Source organism: Tenrec ecaudatus, chromosome 16, assembly GCF_050624435.1.
Source record: "Tenrec ecaudatus isolate mTenEca1 chromosome 16, mTenEca1.hap1, whole genome shotgun sequence".
Classification (NCBI taxonomy): Eukaryota; Metazoa; Chordata; class Mammalia; order Afrosoricida; family Tenrecidae; genus Tenrec; species Tenrec ecaudatus.
The window spans coordinates 80284386-80301358 of NC_134545.1; the positions used below are offsets into that span (position 1 = coordinate 80284386).

Here is a 16973-nt window from a genome sequence, read left to right on the forward strand (position 1 = left end):
CCAACCCCTCACACACACACACACACACACACACACACACACACACACACACACCCCATGGGCCCATGGCCTGGGAAAGAAGGCAGGGGAGTGAAGGAAGGATGGAAGGCCAAGGGAGGCGGTAACTGCAACCCCTCAGGTGAAGGTGATGAACAGGGAGCAGATCCTAGAAAATTCATGACCCTGATCATAGACTCCCAGAATGTCTGCTTCTTCCCCCCAAACTACAAGCCAAATGCCATTCTTCCATGCATCGCTCTAGCCTTTTTTCTAAGTATAGTTTTTGTTTTCCTGCAAATACTATGGAAAAGCTATTTCTGGAACAATAATAATTAGCAATAGTTATTGAAAGTCTACCATATATCTGAATATTCTTTTGAGTCTGACAGTTGTTTGTTTTTCACTTAAACAAATTCAGTCTCTAGATCTCCCCTTTATAGCTTAACATAGAGGGAAAGGAACAGTGTACCAATAGAAAAGAGCAATTCACAGGGGAGCAACAAGTGATCCAAAATCAGTAACAAGGAGGGAGGGAGTGGCCTGGTAGGCATTCAACAAGGGCAAGGAAACTGAGAGAAATTACTGAAACTCAAATGAAGTCTGAGCATGATAGTGGGACAAGAGGAAAGTAAAAGGAAATAGAGGAAAGAACTAAGTGACAAAGGGTATTTATAGAGGTCCAAAGACTGAAATGTACATATGTAAATATTTATATGAGTGTGGGGAAACAGATCTATGTGCATATATTTAGAGGTTTAGTATTAAGGTAGCAGATGGACATTGGGTCTCCACTCAAGCACTTACTCAATGCAAGAACACTTTGTCCTAATAAATTGGCATTCCAGGATGCCCACCTTCCCGACACGATTGCTGAAGAAAAATGTGTGCATAAGCAAATGTGGTGAAGAAAGCTGACGGTTCCCGGGTATCAAAAGATATAGTGTCTGGGTTCTTAAAGTCTTGAAGATAAACAAGAGGCCATCTAGCTGAGACGCATCAAAGCCCACATGGAAGCACACCCGTTTGGCTGACCACGAGGTGTAGAAGGGACCAGTTATCATATATCAAAGAGCTAAAAACCATATCAGTGGGTGCCCATCTCCCTGATACGATCAATGAACACAAACGTGTGCATAAGCAAATGTGGTGAAGAAAGTTGATGGTGCCCAGCTATCAAAAGATATAGCGTCTGGGGTCTTATAGGCTCGAAGATAAACAAGTGGCCATCTAGCTCAGAAGCAACAAAGCCCACATGGAAGAAACACACCAGCCTGTGTGACCACGAGCTGTTGAAGGGATCAGGTAGCAAGCATCAAGGAACAAAAAAATCTTATCATTGAAAATGTGGGTGAATGCAGAGTGGAGACTCAGAGCCCAATGGTAGCCAACTGGACACCCCCTTACTGAAGGGTTGTGGGGAGGAGATGAACCAAGCAGGGTGCAGGGTAGCAACGATGAAACATATAACTTTCCTCTAGTTTTTAAATACTTCCTCTCCCCCACTATCATGATCACAATTCCACCTTACCAATTTGGCTAGACCAGAGGATGTACATCAGTACAGATAGCAACTGGAAACACAGGGAATCCAGGACAGATGACTCCCCCAGGACCAGTGGTGAGAGTGGCAATGCCTGGAGCATGGAGAGAATATAGGGTAGAAAGTGGGAACTGATTACAAGAATCTACGTATAGCCTCCTCCCTGGGAGAGGGACAGCAGAGAAGAAGGCGGGGGAGACGCCAGACAGTGTAACATATGACAAAATAATAATAATTTATGAATGATGAAGGGTTCATGAGGTGGGGGGAGTGAGGAGGGAGAGGGAATGTTTTGAGAATGATGATGGCAACAAATGTACAAATGTGCTTGACACAATGGATGGATGGATTGTGATAAGAACTGTACGAGCCCCCAATAAAATGATTTTAAAAAAAAGAACAATTTATCCATTTACTAATTAAGGTTCTATTGACACTACCAATTCCAAATCAAGTAGCCATGATTTGGCTATGTGCCGTGAGAAATGGTCCCTTTCTTGCACACCGTTCTGACAGCGATTGAGGGAGGAGTCAGACATACACAATGGGGAGAAGGGCGAGGGCTCCTTTTTCTTCAGAGGCAACGGGGGGGGTGGGGGGGGAGGGAGGGAAGGTAAGTAAAGGCATGTTGGGGAACGTCAGAGAAGCATCCACACCTGCTCATTATATCAAGTGTCTGGAGACGCTCTAAATAATTAAGGCACAGCCGGCTCCCTGCAGGGGCAGGTGTTGAAGAGAGTTTCCAGACAAGCATCTCCTCTTGCAAAACTGGAGCAGACCCAGGATCTGATTACTTGAAAAGGGGACCAGTCAGTAGCTATGACAACTTCCTTCTTCAGTCTTACAACTCGCATTGGGGCTAAGAGACAAGAAGCTTCTGGGGAAACACCGGAGTGATTATAAACTTGGAAGGCCAGGATTTGAATCCTGGTTCCTAGCTGAATGGCCATGGACAATTGACTCAATCTCTCGGATCCTCAGTTTCTGTACATGCAAAAGAAGGGTAACCATTCCCGCACTCAGGGTGACGTGACGGGACTGTGGTATCTTGTAAGGCCCCAAGCAGAGTCTCCCACACATAGTAGTTAACTCAAAAAGCTCACTGCCATCGAGTCAATGCTGACTCATAGTGACCCCTGTGGGTTTATGGGAGTAGAAGGTCCAGTCTGTCCCTCAGAACTGCTAGTGGTTTTGAACTGCTGACCTTGTGGATCACAGCCCAACCTGTAACCATTACATGACAAGGCTCCTCACACTTGGTAGACAACCCTAAGAGTGTTTTCACTCTATTTCTTGGGAGAAGATGCCCAGACTTTAAATAAAAGAGCGGTTGTCAAGATTAAGGAAACGCTATTCCTGGAACAATAGGTAATAATAGCCAATATTTATTGAAGGTTTACCATCTATCTGATAGTGTGCTACAGTGCTTTATATAGGACCTCTCAAAACTCACTGATGGGTGAAGAGTCTTATGGGAGTGCAGATCACTTCAGACACCTTTTCCCGCCTCCTACATAAACAAAGCCTCCATTCTCTGTGTGCGGGGGGTGGGGGGGGGGGGAGATGGGGGTGTCCCTGAAGTCGCTTTACTGTGCCAACACTTGGTTTCCAGGTAAGCAGTCCCGGGACGGCAGGCAGGGCTGTGCAAGACGGATGTCCTTAGGTCAGTGGGGCCAGACTGCCCTCTAGTGTTAGAGGGCTCCTGGGGCCAAAGTGAGGGAGGCTGAGGTAGGAAGCTAAGTGAGAGAATCTCTGTCTAGTTTAGTGCTTCAGTATGGAGCAAAGGCTTTCTTCTAGGAATGGGGATAAAACACAGCTAGGGCCAGGAGTTAAGAGGAGATAGGGGGAAGAGATAACTGGGATTACAACAATTCTCAGACAGCCTAAGCTTTGAATCATGTGTGAGGGAACTGTAAGGAGCTCCCTGACTACTTAATGGAGGTGTCAACCTCACTTTCCCTATAGGGAGGTGCCCTGGTGGCATAGTACTTCTGCATTGGGTCAGCTGTTCGAAATCACAGACACTCTGCAAGAGAAAGACATGAATTTCTACTTCCTACTCCTATAAAGTGTGGTGAAAGGTTACAAGCATACCTCTTTAATCTGTATACTGAACAAATAATCAGAGAAGAAGGTGGCATCAGGATTGGAGGAAGGCTTACTAACAACCTGTGGTACACAGAGGACACAGCCTTGCTTGCTGAAGGTGTGGAGGACTTGAAGCACTTGCAGATGAAGATCAAGGATGGCAGCCTTCAGTAGGCGTTACAACTCACTGTGAAGAAGACCCAAATCCTCACAGCTGGACCAATAGGTAACATCGTGATAAATGGAGAAAAGGTTGACGTGGTCGAAGATCTTGCCTTGCTTGGATCCACAATCAATGCTCATGGACGCAGCAGTCGATAGATCGTAAGATGAGCTGCCTCGCGTACATCTGCTACACAAGACGCCTTTAGAGTACTGAAAAGCAAGGATGTTACTTTGAGAACTGAGGTGGGCCTGACCCAAGCCGTGGCATTTTTAATTACCTCCCATGCAAGTGAACACTGGACATTGAATCGAGAAGACCAGAGAGGACTCGAGGCATTTGCTGGCGAAGAACATTGAAGGGGCATGGGTGTAAAAGGGCAAAGCAGCCTGTCTTGGAAGAAACACAAGCAGAGGGGCTCCTGAGAGGCAAGGATGGGAAGACTTTGGCTCGTGCACTTCGGACATGTGGTCGGGAGACCATCCCTTGGAGAAGGACATCGTGCTTGGGTGAAGTGGAGGGCAGGCCTCCAGGAGGTGGGTTGGCACAGTGGCTGCGACAGTGGGCTCAGGAAAAGGAACACCTGTTAGGATGGCGTGGGACCAGGCAGTGCTTTGTCCTGTGGGGCACGGGCTGTGGCAGGTCTGAACGGCCTCGATGGTGCCTCATAACCACAAAGCCCATGAAGAGCTGCAGTCTCAGCGACTCTGGGGCAATTCTCCTCTGTCCTGGAGGGTCATGCTGAGTCAGCAGCGACTTGATGGCAGTGAGTCTGGGGTTTGGTTTTTCACTAACAGGGGAGCTCTGCTCGTTTAAAGGAGATGCCCAGGTGCGTGCTTATTAAGCTGCTCATCAATTTTCACCAGAGCACTGGTAGTGAAGACTTTGAAAACCATTGATCCCTCCCCACCATAACCGTGCAGGCATTTTCATCAATGACACAAAAACAATGACACTCCTTTGTCATTTAGAAATGGGTTGGGGTTTATTAAACCTGTTGCTCTTGGGCCATTGAAACTCATAATGACCATATAGGGCAGGGTAGAACTGCTCCCAAATGGTTCGGAGGCTGTAATCTCTATGGGAGCAGACTGTCACCTCTTTCTCCTGTAGAGTGGCTGCTGGCCTCACACTGGTGACCTTCCAATTAGCAGCCAAGCATGCAACCACTGTTCCACTAGGACTGGGTTCCACTTGGGTTGGGGTCATGGAAGACTTCCACGGTGCTCTTAACAGTCCATGGATCTCAGAGAAGGCCCATTTCCACCTACCTAACCTTGTCCCAGAAACCCATTTCAGGACAGTGCTCCTAGTGGGCTCAGTTGGAAATACAGACATCTGTGCCAGGCAGAGTCTGTACTGCAACTATGGCGGACACTCGCAGAGCTTCTTCCATGGTTTCAATCCATTAGCCTTCAAGACAGCCATGCGTCTACTTTTTCCAAATAATGAGGACCTATTTTAGTAAAAGTAACTTTTCAAAGTTTATAGATGGCCATGCAGCTCAGTATATCTCCAAAGTACATGCGTTTCACACTCTGCACTCACTCCGGCTCGTTCTTTGAGGTACCTGGATTCCTTTTCTAAAATGTCCACACCGTCTGGAGAGCTACTCCATCAATCCATCAGTTTAAAGGCGTCTCTTACAGTTCCGCGGTTCAGCTTTCTCCAGGCTAATTTCCTGTGCATCCTTAGCGTGATCTTTCTGTCCAAGGCAACTCTACCCTGGCTCTCATCTTCAGACCTTCCTCCTCTGCAACAGCAGCCAGTCTTCCCCTTCCTACAAAGTCTGCGTCACAAAACCCATCGACGAGCTGGCTCCGAGGAACAAAGAGGGCTTCCAAGAAGATCTACTCTTCAGAAAGTCTTGGGGGCAAATATGGCAAATACTGCCAGTAGTTTACCCAACACGGATCCTCTTTTTCCCTATGCAAAGGAGCCCTGGTGGTGCCGTGGTGAAGCACTTGGCTGCTGTTGGAAAGGTCAGTGGCTTGAACCCACCAGGCTCCTTCTTGGAGAAAGCTGTGATAGTCTGCTTCTCCGAGGATCAGACTTGGAAACCCTGTGGCGAGGCTGTGTGCTGTCCTATAGACTCACAGTGTGCAGGAATTGACTTGATGGCAAAGGTTTTTAGTTCGGTTCTTCCTTACGAAGAAGATGCTAATTTTTGTTTGGAGCAGGATTGTGTACACAGTTGTGTCCCAGTCTCCCATGCAGCTAGAATTGCCCACATCGCCGTGTTAAACAGTTCCTCACAGTTAGATGTTCTGATGGTTAGGTTGTACGTAACTCGCTGCTAGCTACACCTGTGGGAAAGTAAAGGTGGAGTTCAACCTCTCCATCAGGACACAGTCTAACAAGGTCTGCTTGGGGATGTGGCTTTAAAAAAGTTTTTTTATGAGAAACTGAGAACTGCTCTCTCTCTTGCCCCTGATTGCCTGAATTCTGGACGAGGCTTCTGGACCAGTGGCCCATGTGGGCTGCCCACCCTGGGAGCTGCCAGTACTGTCATGCTCTTGCCAACCTTGGATCCACAAGACTTTTCACCTACCACCCTGTGCTCTCCCAGCTTCCAGCTTCATCGACTAGCAACTGTGTGAGTCTGGAGGCACCTCGAGCTAGCACCTAATCGATGGACTTGAGTTGGACTGGACTGGACCACCCCTCGCTATAAATTTTTCTTGATATAAAGTTCTTTCTTATACATATATGAACGTCTCTGGCTTTGTTGCTCTAGAAAACTCCGCCTCACACAGATGTAGCAGGAGCCACTGAGTAGAGCTTCAATTTGGGCAAGTCTCTTGTTTCTTCCTCCTACCTGGGACAACCGTGAAGTGTGAAGGTAGACCAGCTATCACCGAGCCCTGTATGTGGGAACTGAAAGGTCAAGGGAGGGAGTTAGGGAAGAGTCAGGGTTTAATGGCAACAGAGTCCTGGACTACCTATTTCTGGGCTTTCTTATTATGGGAGAAAAATACAACTCAAGCTTGTTTACCTCCTTCTTAGAATTACTCATGGAAGCACCCAGTGGCAGTTCTCCTGTCCTAGGCCAATCTGAGTCAGCACAGGCTCAATGACAGTGTTTTTTGGTTTTGTTTTCTCAGGTTATTTGTATTGGTGGTGAGGCTGGAAAGCACTTTAAGGGGCTTATTAAAAAATTCAGGTTCTTTGCTCTAGGCCCAGAAATTCCTCTTCAGCAGGTCTGGGTAGAGGAATCTAGTTTAAACTAGGCCCTTGGATCATTCTGATGCAATCACCTTTGGCCTACAGGTTGAAGTCATCTGGGGCCCATGAGTCCCGGGGTTAGCACAGGTGCCCGGGGAAGGGGAGCTTGATCTTCAGATGCCCCACCCCAAACACTTGGGCAACTGTGCATGTCAAGCAGGAATAACAGGCTGTCCAGCTAATTTGCAGTTTGGGTGAGGAAGGAGCTTTCCCCTGGTCCAAACGCCCATTTTATGGGCTGGGGAAACCAAGGAACTTAAGTGTCCAAGTGAGTCATCCAAGGTCACCCATTCGGTCAGTGGCACAGTTGGAAAAACACCTGTGTTCAGGAGTCTTGGTTCAGTGCTCCTTTCCTTCCACTGGTCAAAGTCAGGTCCATAAGCCTAAGAGTCAGTCTCCCTCCCCATTTCCTCTCTGGGAGGCACTGCAGTAGAGGGCTGTACCGGCCTCCCTGACTGTTCCCTCCCTCCTTCATTGTGCAACCGCCACTGGGTGAACTAGCCATTCAGTGAATGGACTCCACTCCCAGCTTCACGGAAGAGGCCCTCACCCTGAGGGTGGAAGAGTGACAACCAGAAGGAGCTGAGGTCTATCACGGAGCCATCACCTCAAGCCTGACCTGCTTCCACACCTCTCTTCACATCAAGGAAAAATGAATGAGGTGGTGCTGTGGGCTAGGTGTTGGACTGCCAGCCGCAAGGTTGGCAGTTCAAACTTACCAGCTCCTCCATGGAAAATAAATGAGGCTATCAGTCCCATGAAGATTCACAGCAGCCTTGGAGACTCCACATAGGGTTGCTGTATGTCAGAATTGACTTGATGGCCGTGGGTTGGGGTTATGATGTTCAACTGCTTCCTAGTGGTTTGGATGCTGTGACACCCAGCTCAACTCAATTTCTAATATTTACTAACCTCGATTGATTCAGGCCAGTTTAATAAGAATAGAGCATAGAGCACTAGAAACAACAGTGGAAACACACACCCCTCTATTTTACCCATTACACACACACGCACCCATCTATTTTACTCCCCCCACACACACACACATGCTGTGTACTGCTGGCAGATAGGTAAAGCCACAATTCTCAAAATATGGCCCAGAGACCAGAGTGGATTATGCATTGGTCTGCAGTTGGAAACCACCAGCCACTTCCTGGGAGAAAGATGGGGCTTTCTGCTCCCATAAAGATTTGCAACTTTGGAAACCCTCAGGGGCAGTTCTACTCAGTCTATAGTGTTGCTATGGGTTGGAATCAACCAATGACAGTGAGTTTGCTTTTCGTTACCCCAGACTTACTGAATCGGACATGCTGAAGATTGGGTCCAACTACGGACAGTTTTTCGAGCCATGTAAAAGTGAACCATCCCAAATCACAGCCCGTCACCACTAAGCAACTTGCTCCTGGCAACCACCAATCTTGGGTCTGCCTAAGGATTTACCTCTTCCTGAGAATCAGAGTGTTTTTGTGCCTGGCTTCTTTGCCGTGGCGTTCTGCTTTCCAGGTTCATCCACACTGTAGCAAGTCTCGGTATCTCCTCCCTTTGCTTTTGGATGAGTAATACTCCACTGTGTCGATCATTCATTCATTCATTGATGGGCATTTGGGGAATTTCCACCTTTCAGCCATCAGTCCTAATAAGCCCTGCGGATGATTCTGGAAAATGGTAAACTCTGAGAACTCTTGATTTATCAAAGACTACAGAGAACTAGAGCCAGAGCCAGTCCTGATCAAACCATTCCTGGCCGACCCCTCTGGGCTTCCTCAGACAAATCCTGTTTCTTGGCCGACCTGGGGTTTCTGTTACCAGCACCTGAACAGTCTCCATCATTGCCGCTGCCGCCGTTGCTCTGAGCACTACCTGTAGCAGGGCACAAAGTACTGCTCAGCGATGCTCTGTCCACTGATGTCTGGGGAGGGACGGAAGCAGTAATGGCATCAACACCACCTGCCCTAAGTCAGCAGATTTGAAGGCTTAACCAGGCACTTTCCTGACGACTCATCCAAACAAAATCTTTGAGATTTAAATGAATTTCCTGTTTGGAAGAGACCCTCACGGGGTATCTCTGATATGCCTAGACTTGCACCTCTCGATTTGGCTGCATCAGTCCCCTGCCCGCGGGCTTTCCCCACGCTTGCCTCCTGTGGCTCCCCTTCCAGTCTGCCGAGCCCGGCCTGTCTTCTCAGTGGTCCTCCCCAAGGGTCCAGGCTCCCTGGAGCCACTTTCTATTTTCAACCCCTGGGATATTTGTGTCGAGTTGGAAGCAGTTTGTTATTTGTGAGCTTTGAGGAGGCCCTTGTTTATTGCCTTTTCAGGAAATCTATGCCAGACCTTCTCTGAGAGGCAGGCAGGGTAGGCAGCCGACCTTGCCGGGCCACGTAAGGGTCAGACTGAGAGGTGCAGTCTGGAGCCAGACTGGGTCCTCACTCCTCACGGAACCATCTTTTTTTGTGTTCATGAGAGGTTTCCTGAGGGGAAGAGGCAACACATAACCAGTATTCATTTCTTCAGGAGGACCCCGAGACAAGCAAGCTTCCAACTGCAGACTCCGTGGCACCAGGGGTCCTAAGAACAGGAGCTGAAGGTGAGGGGTCAGAGTTGTCAATGCCACAGAGAGCTACGTAGGAGAGCAGGTATCACATCCACAGTGCACTCATCCAAGGTGCCACGGCCATCTGAATGGCTGGGGCAAAGAGCTGCCCATCTAGGGAGCCCCCGTGGGCACGACGCAGGCAGTAGACTTCACTGACTTCCGATCAATTCTTCCCTCTCGAGGTTTCAATCCGTTCTCCGTTCCTGTCCGCCAGTCGGAGTGCCCGCATTGAGGACTTGTTTGTGTTGCTCCCCCTGCCACGATGCTGTCTGCACCAGCTTCCTATCTGGGCAACCAGAGTGCCCAGAGAAGGGGCAGTGCCTGGGGCGGGGGAGGGCCACAGCACTGAGCAAGACAACGTCCAGAAGGCACACGGCTTTTCATAAGAACTTTATTTCTCAAAAAATGTGTGTCTGTGTGTGTGTGGTGTTTCCAAAATATTAAAATACCCCTGTAATTTTTGTTTGGGAGGGAAAGGAGGATAAGATGATAAAATAATTCATATAAAATTTTCAAGCATAATTCAAAATTTCAGCGCTGGCATCCCTCCGGCTAAGTGGGGAATGTCTGAAGCTTGCACCTCACTGTCCACATCTCTGAACGCCCCAGGTCGCCCGCAGCGCCGAGTCTCCAGGACCAGGAGAGGCGACCTGGACTGCCTGTCTACTGACTCCAAAATAAATACAAACGGTCAAGCTTCGCTGTGGAAACGACTCAGCCCATTTCTGCGACAACTTTCGAGGAGAATGCTACAAAGAAAACGGTCCGTCTCCTGGAATCCCTAACCCCGCCTTTTGGAAGAAGACTGAGTGAGAGCAAGGAGAGACGCCCCAGCTTTAGGAGGGATCGCCTCTCGTACCAACCAACATGCCAAGCAGGCTTCTCACCTCACTGAGGTGTTAGTGACCATGACTTTCTCACTGTCCTCTGAGTGGGGGCAACAGCCCCTTCCTGCTCTGCTCCCTAGTGGGAACCGAACGGGGCAGAGCCAGGCCCCTACCTGTAGCAACTACTTTCTTAACCTAAAAAAAGGGTGGTGGTGGTGGTGGTGGTGGTGCGAGCTGAGACTAATGTTGCCAAATTGAGCCCAGAATCATCTAAGTATCCTTTCTGACAGGAGCTGGGAGACCACACCTGGCTTCTCCCGAGATGCTGAAGACAAGGGTCAATGGTGAAAACCTCTCCGAAAGCTCTCAGTTGATGTTTCTCTGAGGAACTGGGAGGTTCTCATGAAGATACTTTAAACTTCCGTGTTCTGAGAAATCTGACACCACGTGGTCCAGTCCTCGGAGCAGCCACTTAGTGGTAAGTAGTCCCTCGAGTCCAACTGGTCCCCGGGCGTGGATTCGAGATGTACTGATTCCCACTTCAGCGCCTACAAAAAGGATGGGTGAAGATGAAGCATCTCACAGCCTCTGTGTCCTGCCTGTCCACCTGCCAGACCGGAGTCTCATCACCTTCGCTGGGGCACTTTCTTTCTCCGTGCTAACTTCCGAGCCGGCCTCCCCAGCCCCGCTAGTGCCACTGTCCCCCTTCCCTGCTGGGCCCCCTTCCCTACTGCATCTGGCAGCACGACAGCGTCTCTGGCCTCCAGCTGCCATGTGAACTAGGCACCCTAATCTGTCATTTGGGCATGTACTGAGGTGTACAATGCTTAGTATGGAGGCTTCGTCTTCCCAAATAATCTTTAAATTCTAGAAAGCAAGGGGCCGTGTTTTTAACCTCCTCTCTTAGCACGTCAGTGCTTACTACTGCGCAGTCACTGCACACGAGAGGCTCACTGCTCACTGCCCGACCCTCTCGTTCCAGGCTCGGAGCGGGTGACACCCAGGTGTCTCTGGGGCTGCCTCAGTACTCTGCACTGCACCAGGTGGCAGCAGGGTTGTGACTTCACCTCATTCGCTGTGACTTCACGTAGAGCAAGGGCCACGGGCCAGGCAGTGTTTTCATGGCACCTAGATTCTTACGTTCAAGACAGCTAAACTCTCTTACTCGGAGGTGGTGCATCCAAACCAAAAATTCAAATGCACTGCCACTGGGTCAGTTCCATGACTCATTATGACCTTGTGATCAGCAGTCCAACTTGTAACCAGGTGGTGCTTAAGGGCAGTGGAAGGTGCTGTGGGTTAAGCGAGGTGGGCTAGTCAAACCCACCAGTGCTACCAGGAAGGAAGATGAACCTGTCTGCGTCTGTAACGACAGGCCGCCGTGGAAACCCTATCCAGGGTCACTACGAGTTGGAATTGACTCAGTAGCAGTGGGTTTGGTTTTCCAAACAGTGTGAAGGCGAGGGTGAGGGTGTGCACCTTCTTGCACTACCCAAACTACACCCAAAGCACCGCCATTAAGTCGATTCCGACTGACAGCGAGTCTACAGGACAGAGCGGAAGAGCCCATACGCTGGCCAAGGCTTTACCTCTTTACAGAGCCGACTGCCTCATCTTTCTCCCACAGAGGGGCTGGTGGGCTCCAACCAATGACCTTTAGTTAGTAGCCATGAGCTTAACGGCGACCCCCAGGGCGCCTCCAGGACGCCAGCCAATATTGCTTGTGATACAGAGTAAACCTTTTCCTTGGTTAAGTTGTAGAAGCAGGTCACCAGGCCTCTCTCCCCAGCCTTAATCTGTCAGCGCCACGGAAAGCTGGGTCAGCCTGCTGACACTTTAAATGCTGGTGGCAGAGTGTCCGGCATCACAGCAACACAGAAGCCACAAGAGTAGGGACAAACTGCCAAACAACGTCCGATACTATCAGCGGCTACTGTTGTGCATGTGCTCCACAAGAACCGAGCGTGGCCGGTCATTCATGCTCCGCACGCTGGGGGGACAGCTGAGTGGCCTCTCGCTCTCCCCCCGTCTCCGGCTTGGGCTTCTATGCATGCTGTCCTTTCTTCTCAAGAAAGTGGAGTACACGGAGCCGTGCAAGTGACGTGGTCATTAAATCAAGCCGGCATCATGCAAATGAGGGCACCAAACCAGTCTAATGACCGACAATGAACCCTAACAGTCCTTCTGATTGCCTGTAGCCACGCAGTGGGGGCGATTTCTGCAGGCAGAGCACTCGCCGGCAGTTCACAGGGATGAACATGTTTGAAGGGGCTGAAATGATTTCCAAATATTCAGAAACGACGCTAAACCTGTCTTCCTGGAGCTCTAACGGGTCCCCTGAAAACCCGAGTGCCTGTGAGATCAGAGGGGGTGCAGGGGCTGTGACTAATAGCAGGAGGGGAGGGGTGCCCGTTCTAAAGCTTTTCCCGTCAACCCCTTACCTCTCTGGGCTCGTTGTGCATGCTGACACCTAAGCCCGGGAAGGGCTTGAGCACACTTTCTCCCACTCCCTTGGTGGGGTGGAGTGCATGCGTGCATGGGTGTGTGTGTCTGTGCATGAGCGTGCACACGCTCATGAAGGGCATGGCGTCCAGTGCTGACTGGGCCATTCTGAAGAAATGAATCTGCACCGGCACTGTTAGAATCCGCCGGCCACTCTGTTGGAGCAAGATGTGGCAGACGGCTTCCGAAAATACTTCCAGCCTTGGAAATCCCCGGGCGATTCCTGCTCCACCCTATAGGCTCACGAGGTGGAATCCACTGACCTGCATGGGGTTTGTGTTTTGGTACAGTTCTTAACATGTGACCTGTCTAGACTTCCACGAACCTTTATCCTGCCTCGGTTCTGTCTCTGCTATCCTGACCAGGCCTGTGCTTCGCTCTGCTCCTTGGACCTCAGAGCAATTCTCTAGGGACTCTCTCGACTGGAGTCTTACCCAGTCCGAAGCGGTAGCCATCAGAGAAGCGAGTGCTGGCATTCCAGAACACGCAGGCGCTGTCGACGTGCTGGAGGAAGAACTCTGCCGTTTTCTCTGAAGCCGGAAGGAGAGAGGAGACAGCGGGTGAGGAGGACCCCTGTCAACAGTCCTGCCTCCAGCACTCGCTGACAGCTGACCAGGGCACACGAGGGTCCCGGTGCTCCCCTTGCATGATAAACCCAGGGGGTGGGGTTGTCAGAAAAGGGAGGAGGAAGAAGGCAATCCCGCACCATCAGAACTGGGGTGGTGGATAGCGTGAAGGCACGGCGAAGCGGGGGCTGGGGCCCAGGCCTCCCAGACAGCCAGAGCTGGATGAATGGCTTGGGCTCTGGGGTCCCAGCCCCCTTCCTTCACTGATCTTCATCGAGTCTGCCTAGTCCATGTCTCCGAGCTGGGGGACCTTGAGCAGCTTTCCGGGCCTCTCTGCTGGAGTGAGATGGGAACAGAAGCACTGCCCGCCTCGGCTGTGGAGGACTGGATGAGGGCCAGCACGTGGCAAGTGCTCAGCTGCGTCAGCATCACGCCGGCGGCACGGCTGTGCTTCCCCAGCGGGCTGCGTGCACTCCTCTAGGTCACAGGTCCTCAAACTCCCTCGGCCCCCCACCACAGCTCTTTCAGGAAAAACAACCCGTGTCCCTTAGCAATTAAACCCCTCCTACTACAGCCCATAATCTAGGATCAAGTGGAGGTACCTGCTTTTGCAGACCCCCCTGGATCGTTCCAGCCCCGAAGGAGGCCGTCTTGCCCACTTTGGGAAACACTGTTCTAGGGGGCTCATCCTGGTTTTTGTCACCATGGCACCTAGGAATGTGCCCAACATACATTCGTGGAGTGAACAGATGGAGGAGTGTGGTCTGCTATTAACGAGTCGGGCCAGGGCATTGGTTTCCTCGGCTGTAAAATGAGCGTATTCCAGCTACCTTCTGAGATGGTTCTCTGCATTGAAGGGGCATGCCTCTGTAACAAACTACATCATCTTTAAGTCAAAGACACGTCTTCAAATCTGCTCAGCATTGCTGTGGAGCAGATCCTGACTCAGTGACCTCCAGGGCAGAGTGCAAGTGGCCCATGGAGTTTCCAAGGGGGCAATCTTCACAGAAATAGATGCCACCTCTTAATCCTGAGAAGTGGCCGGTGAATTTGAACTGCTGACCTTTTCGTTAGCAGTCAGTCACTCTACCGACTGAGCTACCAAGGTTCCCTTTAAGGTACAGTCATGGTGGTCAGTCTCTCCCAGCTACGTGGCTCTTACAATCTACAGGAGGTCACCGGTGTGTCCAGTCTATGGAGCTGCAAATGGCTAAAGGGCTTGGCTACTGGGGGTGCAGTTTCAAGCACACCCAAAGGTGCCTTGGTAGTAAGGCCCTGTGACCCAGTTCCTAAAAACAAGCCACTAAACACGTGAGGAGGGAGCACATTTCCACTCTGCACATGGGGGTCACTGAGTCACGACCACCTCAACAGCACCCTGAAAGACATCTACCTGCGTGGAAGCATGGGGCTCATGGACTGGACGACACACCGCTGACCCAGGGCCAGCTCTCAGCAGGCCGGAGAGGCAGAGGGGAAGGGGCTGCTTTAGAGACCAGAGCAGAACACGCCACGCCCGTGTGCTCAAGGCACCTGGATACTGACCATTCTCCGTGACGATGACATCTGTGTGGGAGCTGCCGTATTTGTGGATGTGGTCAATGGCCTCCTGGGCACTGTCCACCACTTCGATGCACAATTCCAGGTCGCCGTACTCGGTTCGAAGCGACTTCACTTCAGAGGGGCTGAAGGTCAGATAGGAAGCAAACTTGGGGCCGGCGTGAATTTTCACCTGGAACAGAGGGCAACCACCAAGTCACAGCAGGCTCGCACGCCTCCTCCAGCGTCTAAGTGCGAGCTGCCTTGTCGGAGCCCTTCCAGTGACTCGTCTGTCTGAGGGGCCCAGAGAGGGGCTCGCGTGGCCGGATCACTAAGCCAGCCTGTACTCACAACCAGGGTGTGCTGCTTGTGAAGTGCTGACCGGCAGGAAGCTGCTGAGCATTCAGAAGGCATCGGGCATTTAATGGGCTGTGAGTGCAAGCGGTGGACTACTGGCCTTTTACTGAAATGAACCCTTTGACTAGAAATCCGTCTGTGCACGGGACTGTGACATTAAATCCCTATGAAAAGAGGGGGAGGGAGTCCATTTCCACCCCTTTCCCTCGGAAGAAGCCCCTCGTGTCTCTTAGAGTTTCAGAGTATGTGGTGAGGTTCTTAGCACCTCGAACTGTGGTCACCTGCTACATTTCTGATTCCATCTGGCCTCACCGTTCAGACTCAGCTCAAGTGGAGGGATTTCAGGAGCCCAGGGCTGGTCACTGAGGGCCTCAGCCACAAGCCTAACCCTGCGTGGAGCTTATTCCCTGAGACAGTCCAAGGGCAGGGCTCATGTCTTATTTCCTTGGATCTAATCTCTTGTCTTAGCTCAAGTTAAAGCAAATGAACTGTCTTGTCTTCATGAGGCCTGATTTCCAGTTTTAGCCTATGTGCTGCCGAAGCGAGCAGAGTGATGCCGGATTTCCCGTGTGGGCCCCGGACTGCTCAAGGACGAGGACCCAACCATCTCCCTGTGGGACTGGAACCTCGTCCGAGTCCGCTGGCTCATCCTGCAATAGCGAAGTGCTCTCAGGAAGTGCAGACTACCCTGAGACCGACGGAGATGCTGTGGGTTTTCCAGAATCAGAACTGGGGGTGAGTCCCCGCTGCAGGAGAGCTGTCCTCCTGTCCAGTCCGGTCCAGGCCACACCCGAGTGTCCAGCCAAGCGGGTCAACCATGCAAAGTAAGGCCCGGAATGCAGCGACGTAATCTAACTCCGTAATTCACTCCGTGTGGTGCTTGTGCATCCTTCAAACCATTCGTTCAGGTCCATGATGGACTGTGTGCCTACTTCACCAGATGACTGCCGACGTCTGCCCAACATCAAATCGTCGGAGAGGAAGATCGAAGCCAGCACTTTCCTTACTGTGTGCTGGCTGATAGAATTCTTAAAGGGGATCACGAACTAAGTTATTAATGCTTAAAATGCTTCAAACCCATTGCCAACCAGCCAGGAGACGGAGCAGAACTGCCCCGCCGGGTTTCTAAGGTTGGCCGTCTTGTGGCAGCAGAGAGAGTGACCGGCTGGGGGGTTCAATGCTGACCCTGCAGCCAGCAGCCATGCTTCCACCACAGCGCCACTAGAACAGAAACCGCCGAAGGTGTTTTGGGGGACTTGGTAGATGCATACACAGTTCAATTTGAAAACATTTCTGCAATCTTTTTATATCTTCTCCAATGAGAAAAGTATTCAGAAACATAAACTTTAAACTTCCCTGCCTTGCCTTAGTAGAAAGTTGGCAAAAAGTCCACTGACCACGTGTGACCCGTCTTATCTTTGAACCGCCTGGCACTTAGCGCATTCCGTGTGCCGGTTTGTTCTGCCCTCTGGGGGGAGTGGTCGGTCTCACTCACCTGAGCTCAAAGCTCGTGCAGCATGACGCTCCAAAGCACAGGTTTTAGAACGGCCTTAGAGGGGACGACCGCTACCCC

General features: G+C 50.9%; 1 protein-coding gene across 5 annotated transcripts in view; it reads right to left on the reverse strand.

Moving 5' to 3' along the window:
• Positions 1 to 9984: 9984 nt before the first annotated feature.
• Positions 9985 to 16973, reverse strand: part of ALDH18A1 (aldehyde dehydrogenase 18 family member A1) — a 37346-nt gene continuing 30357 nt past the window's right edge. For all 5 annotated transcript variants that reach the window (XM_075534739.1, XM_075534735.1, XM_075534736.1 and 2 more), the window contains exons 16-18: positions 15050 to 15236; positions 13373 to 13468; positions 9985 to 10984 (exon numbers count right to left, since the gene is read on the reverse strand). In XM_075534739.1, coding sequence (XP_075390854.1) covers positions 10803 to 10984; positions 13373 to 13468; positions 15050 to 15236 — 465 coding nt within the window. In that variant the 3' untranslated portion in view covers positions 9985 to 10802. The remainder of the gene's footprint in view (positions 10985 to 13372; positions 13469 to 15049; positions 15237 to 16973) is intronic.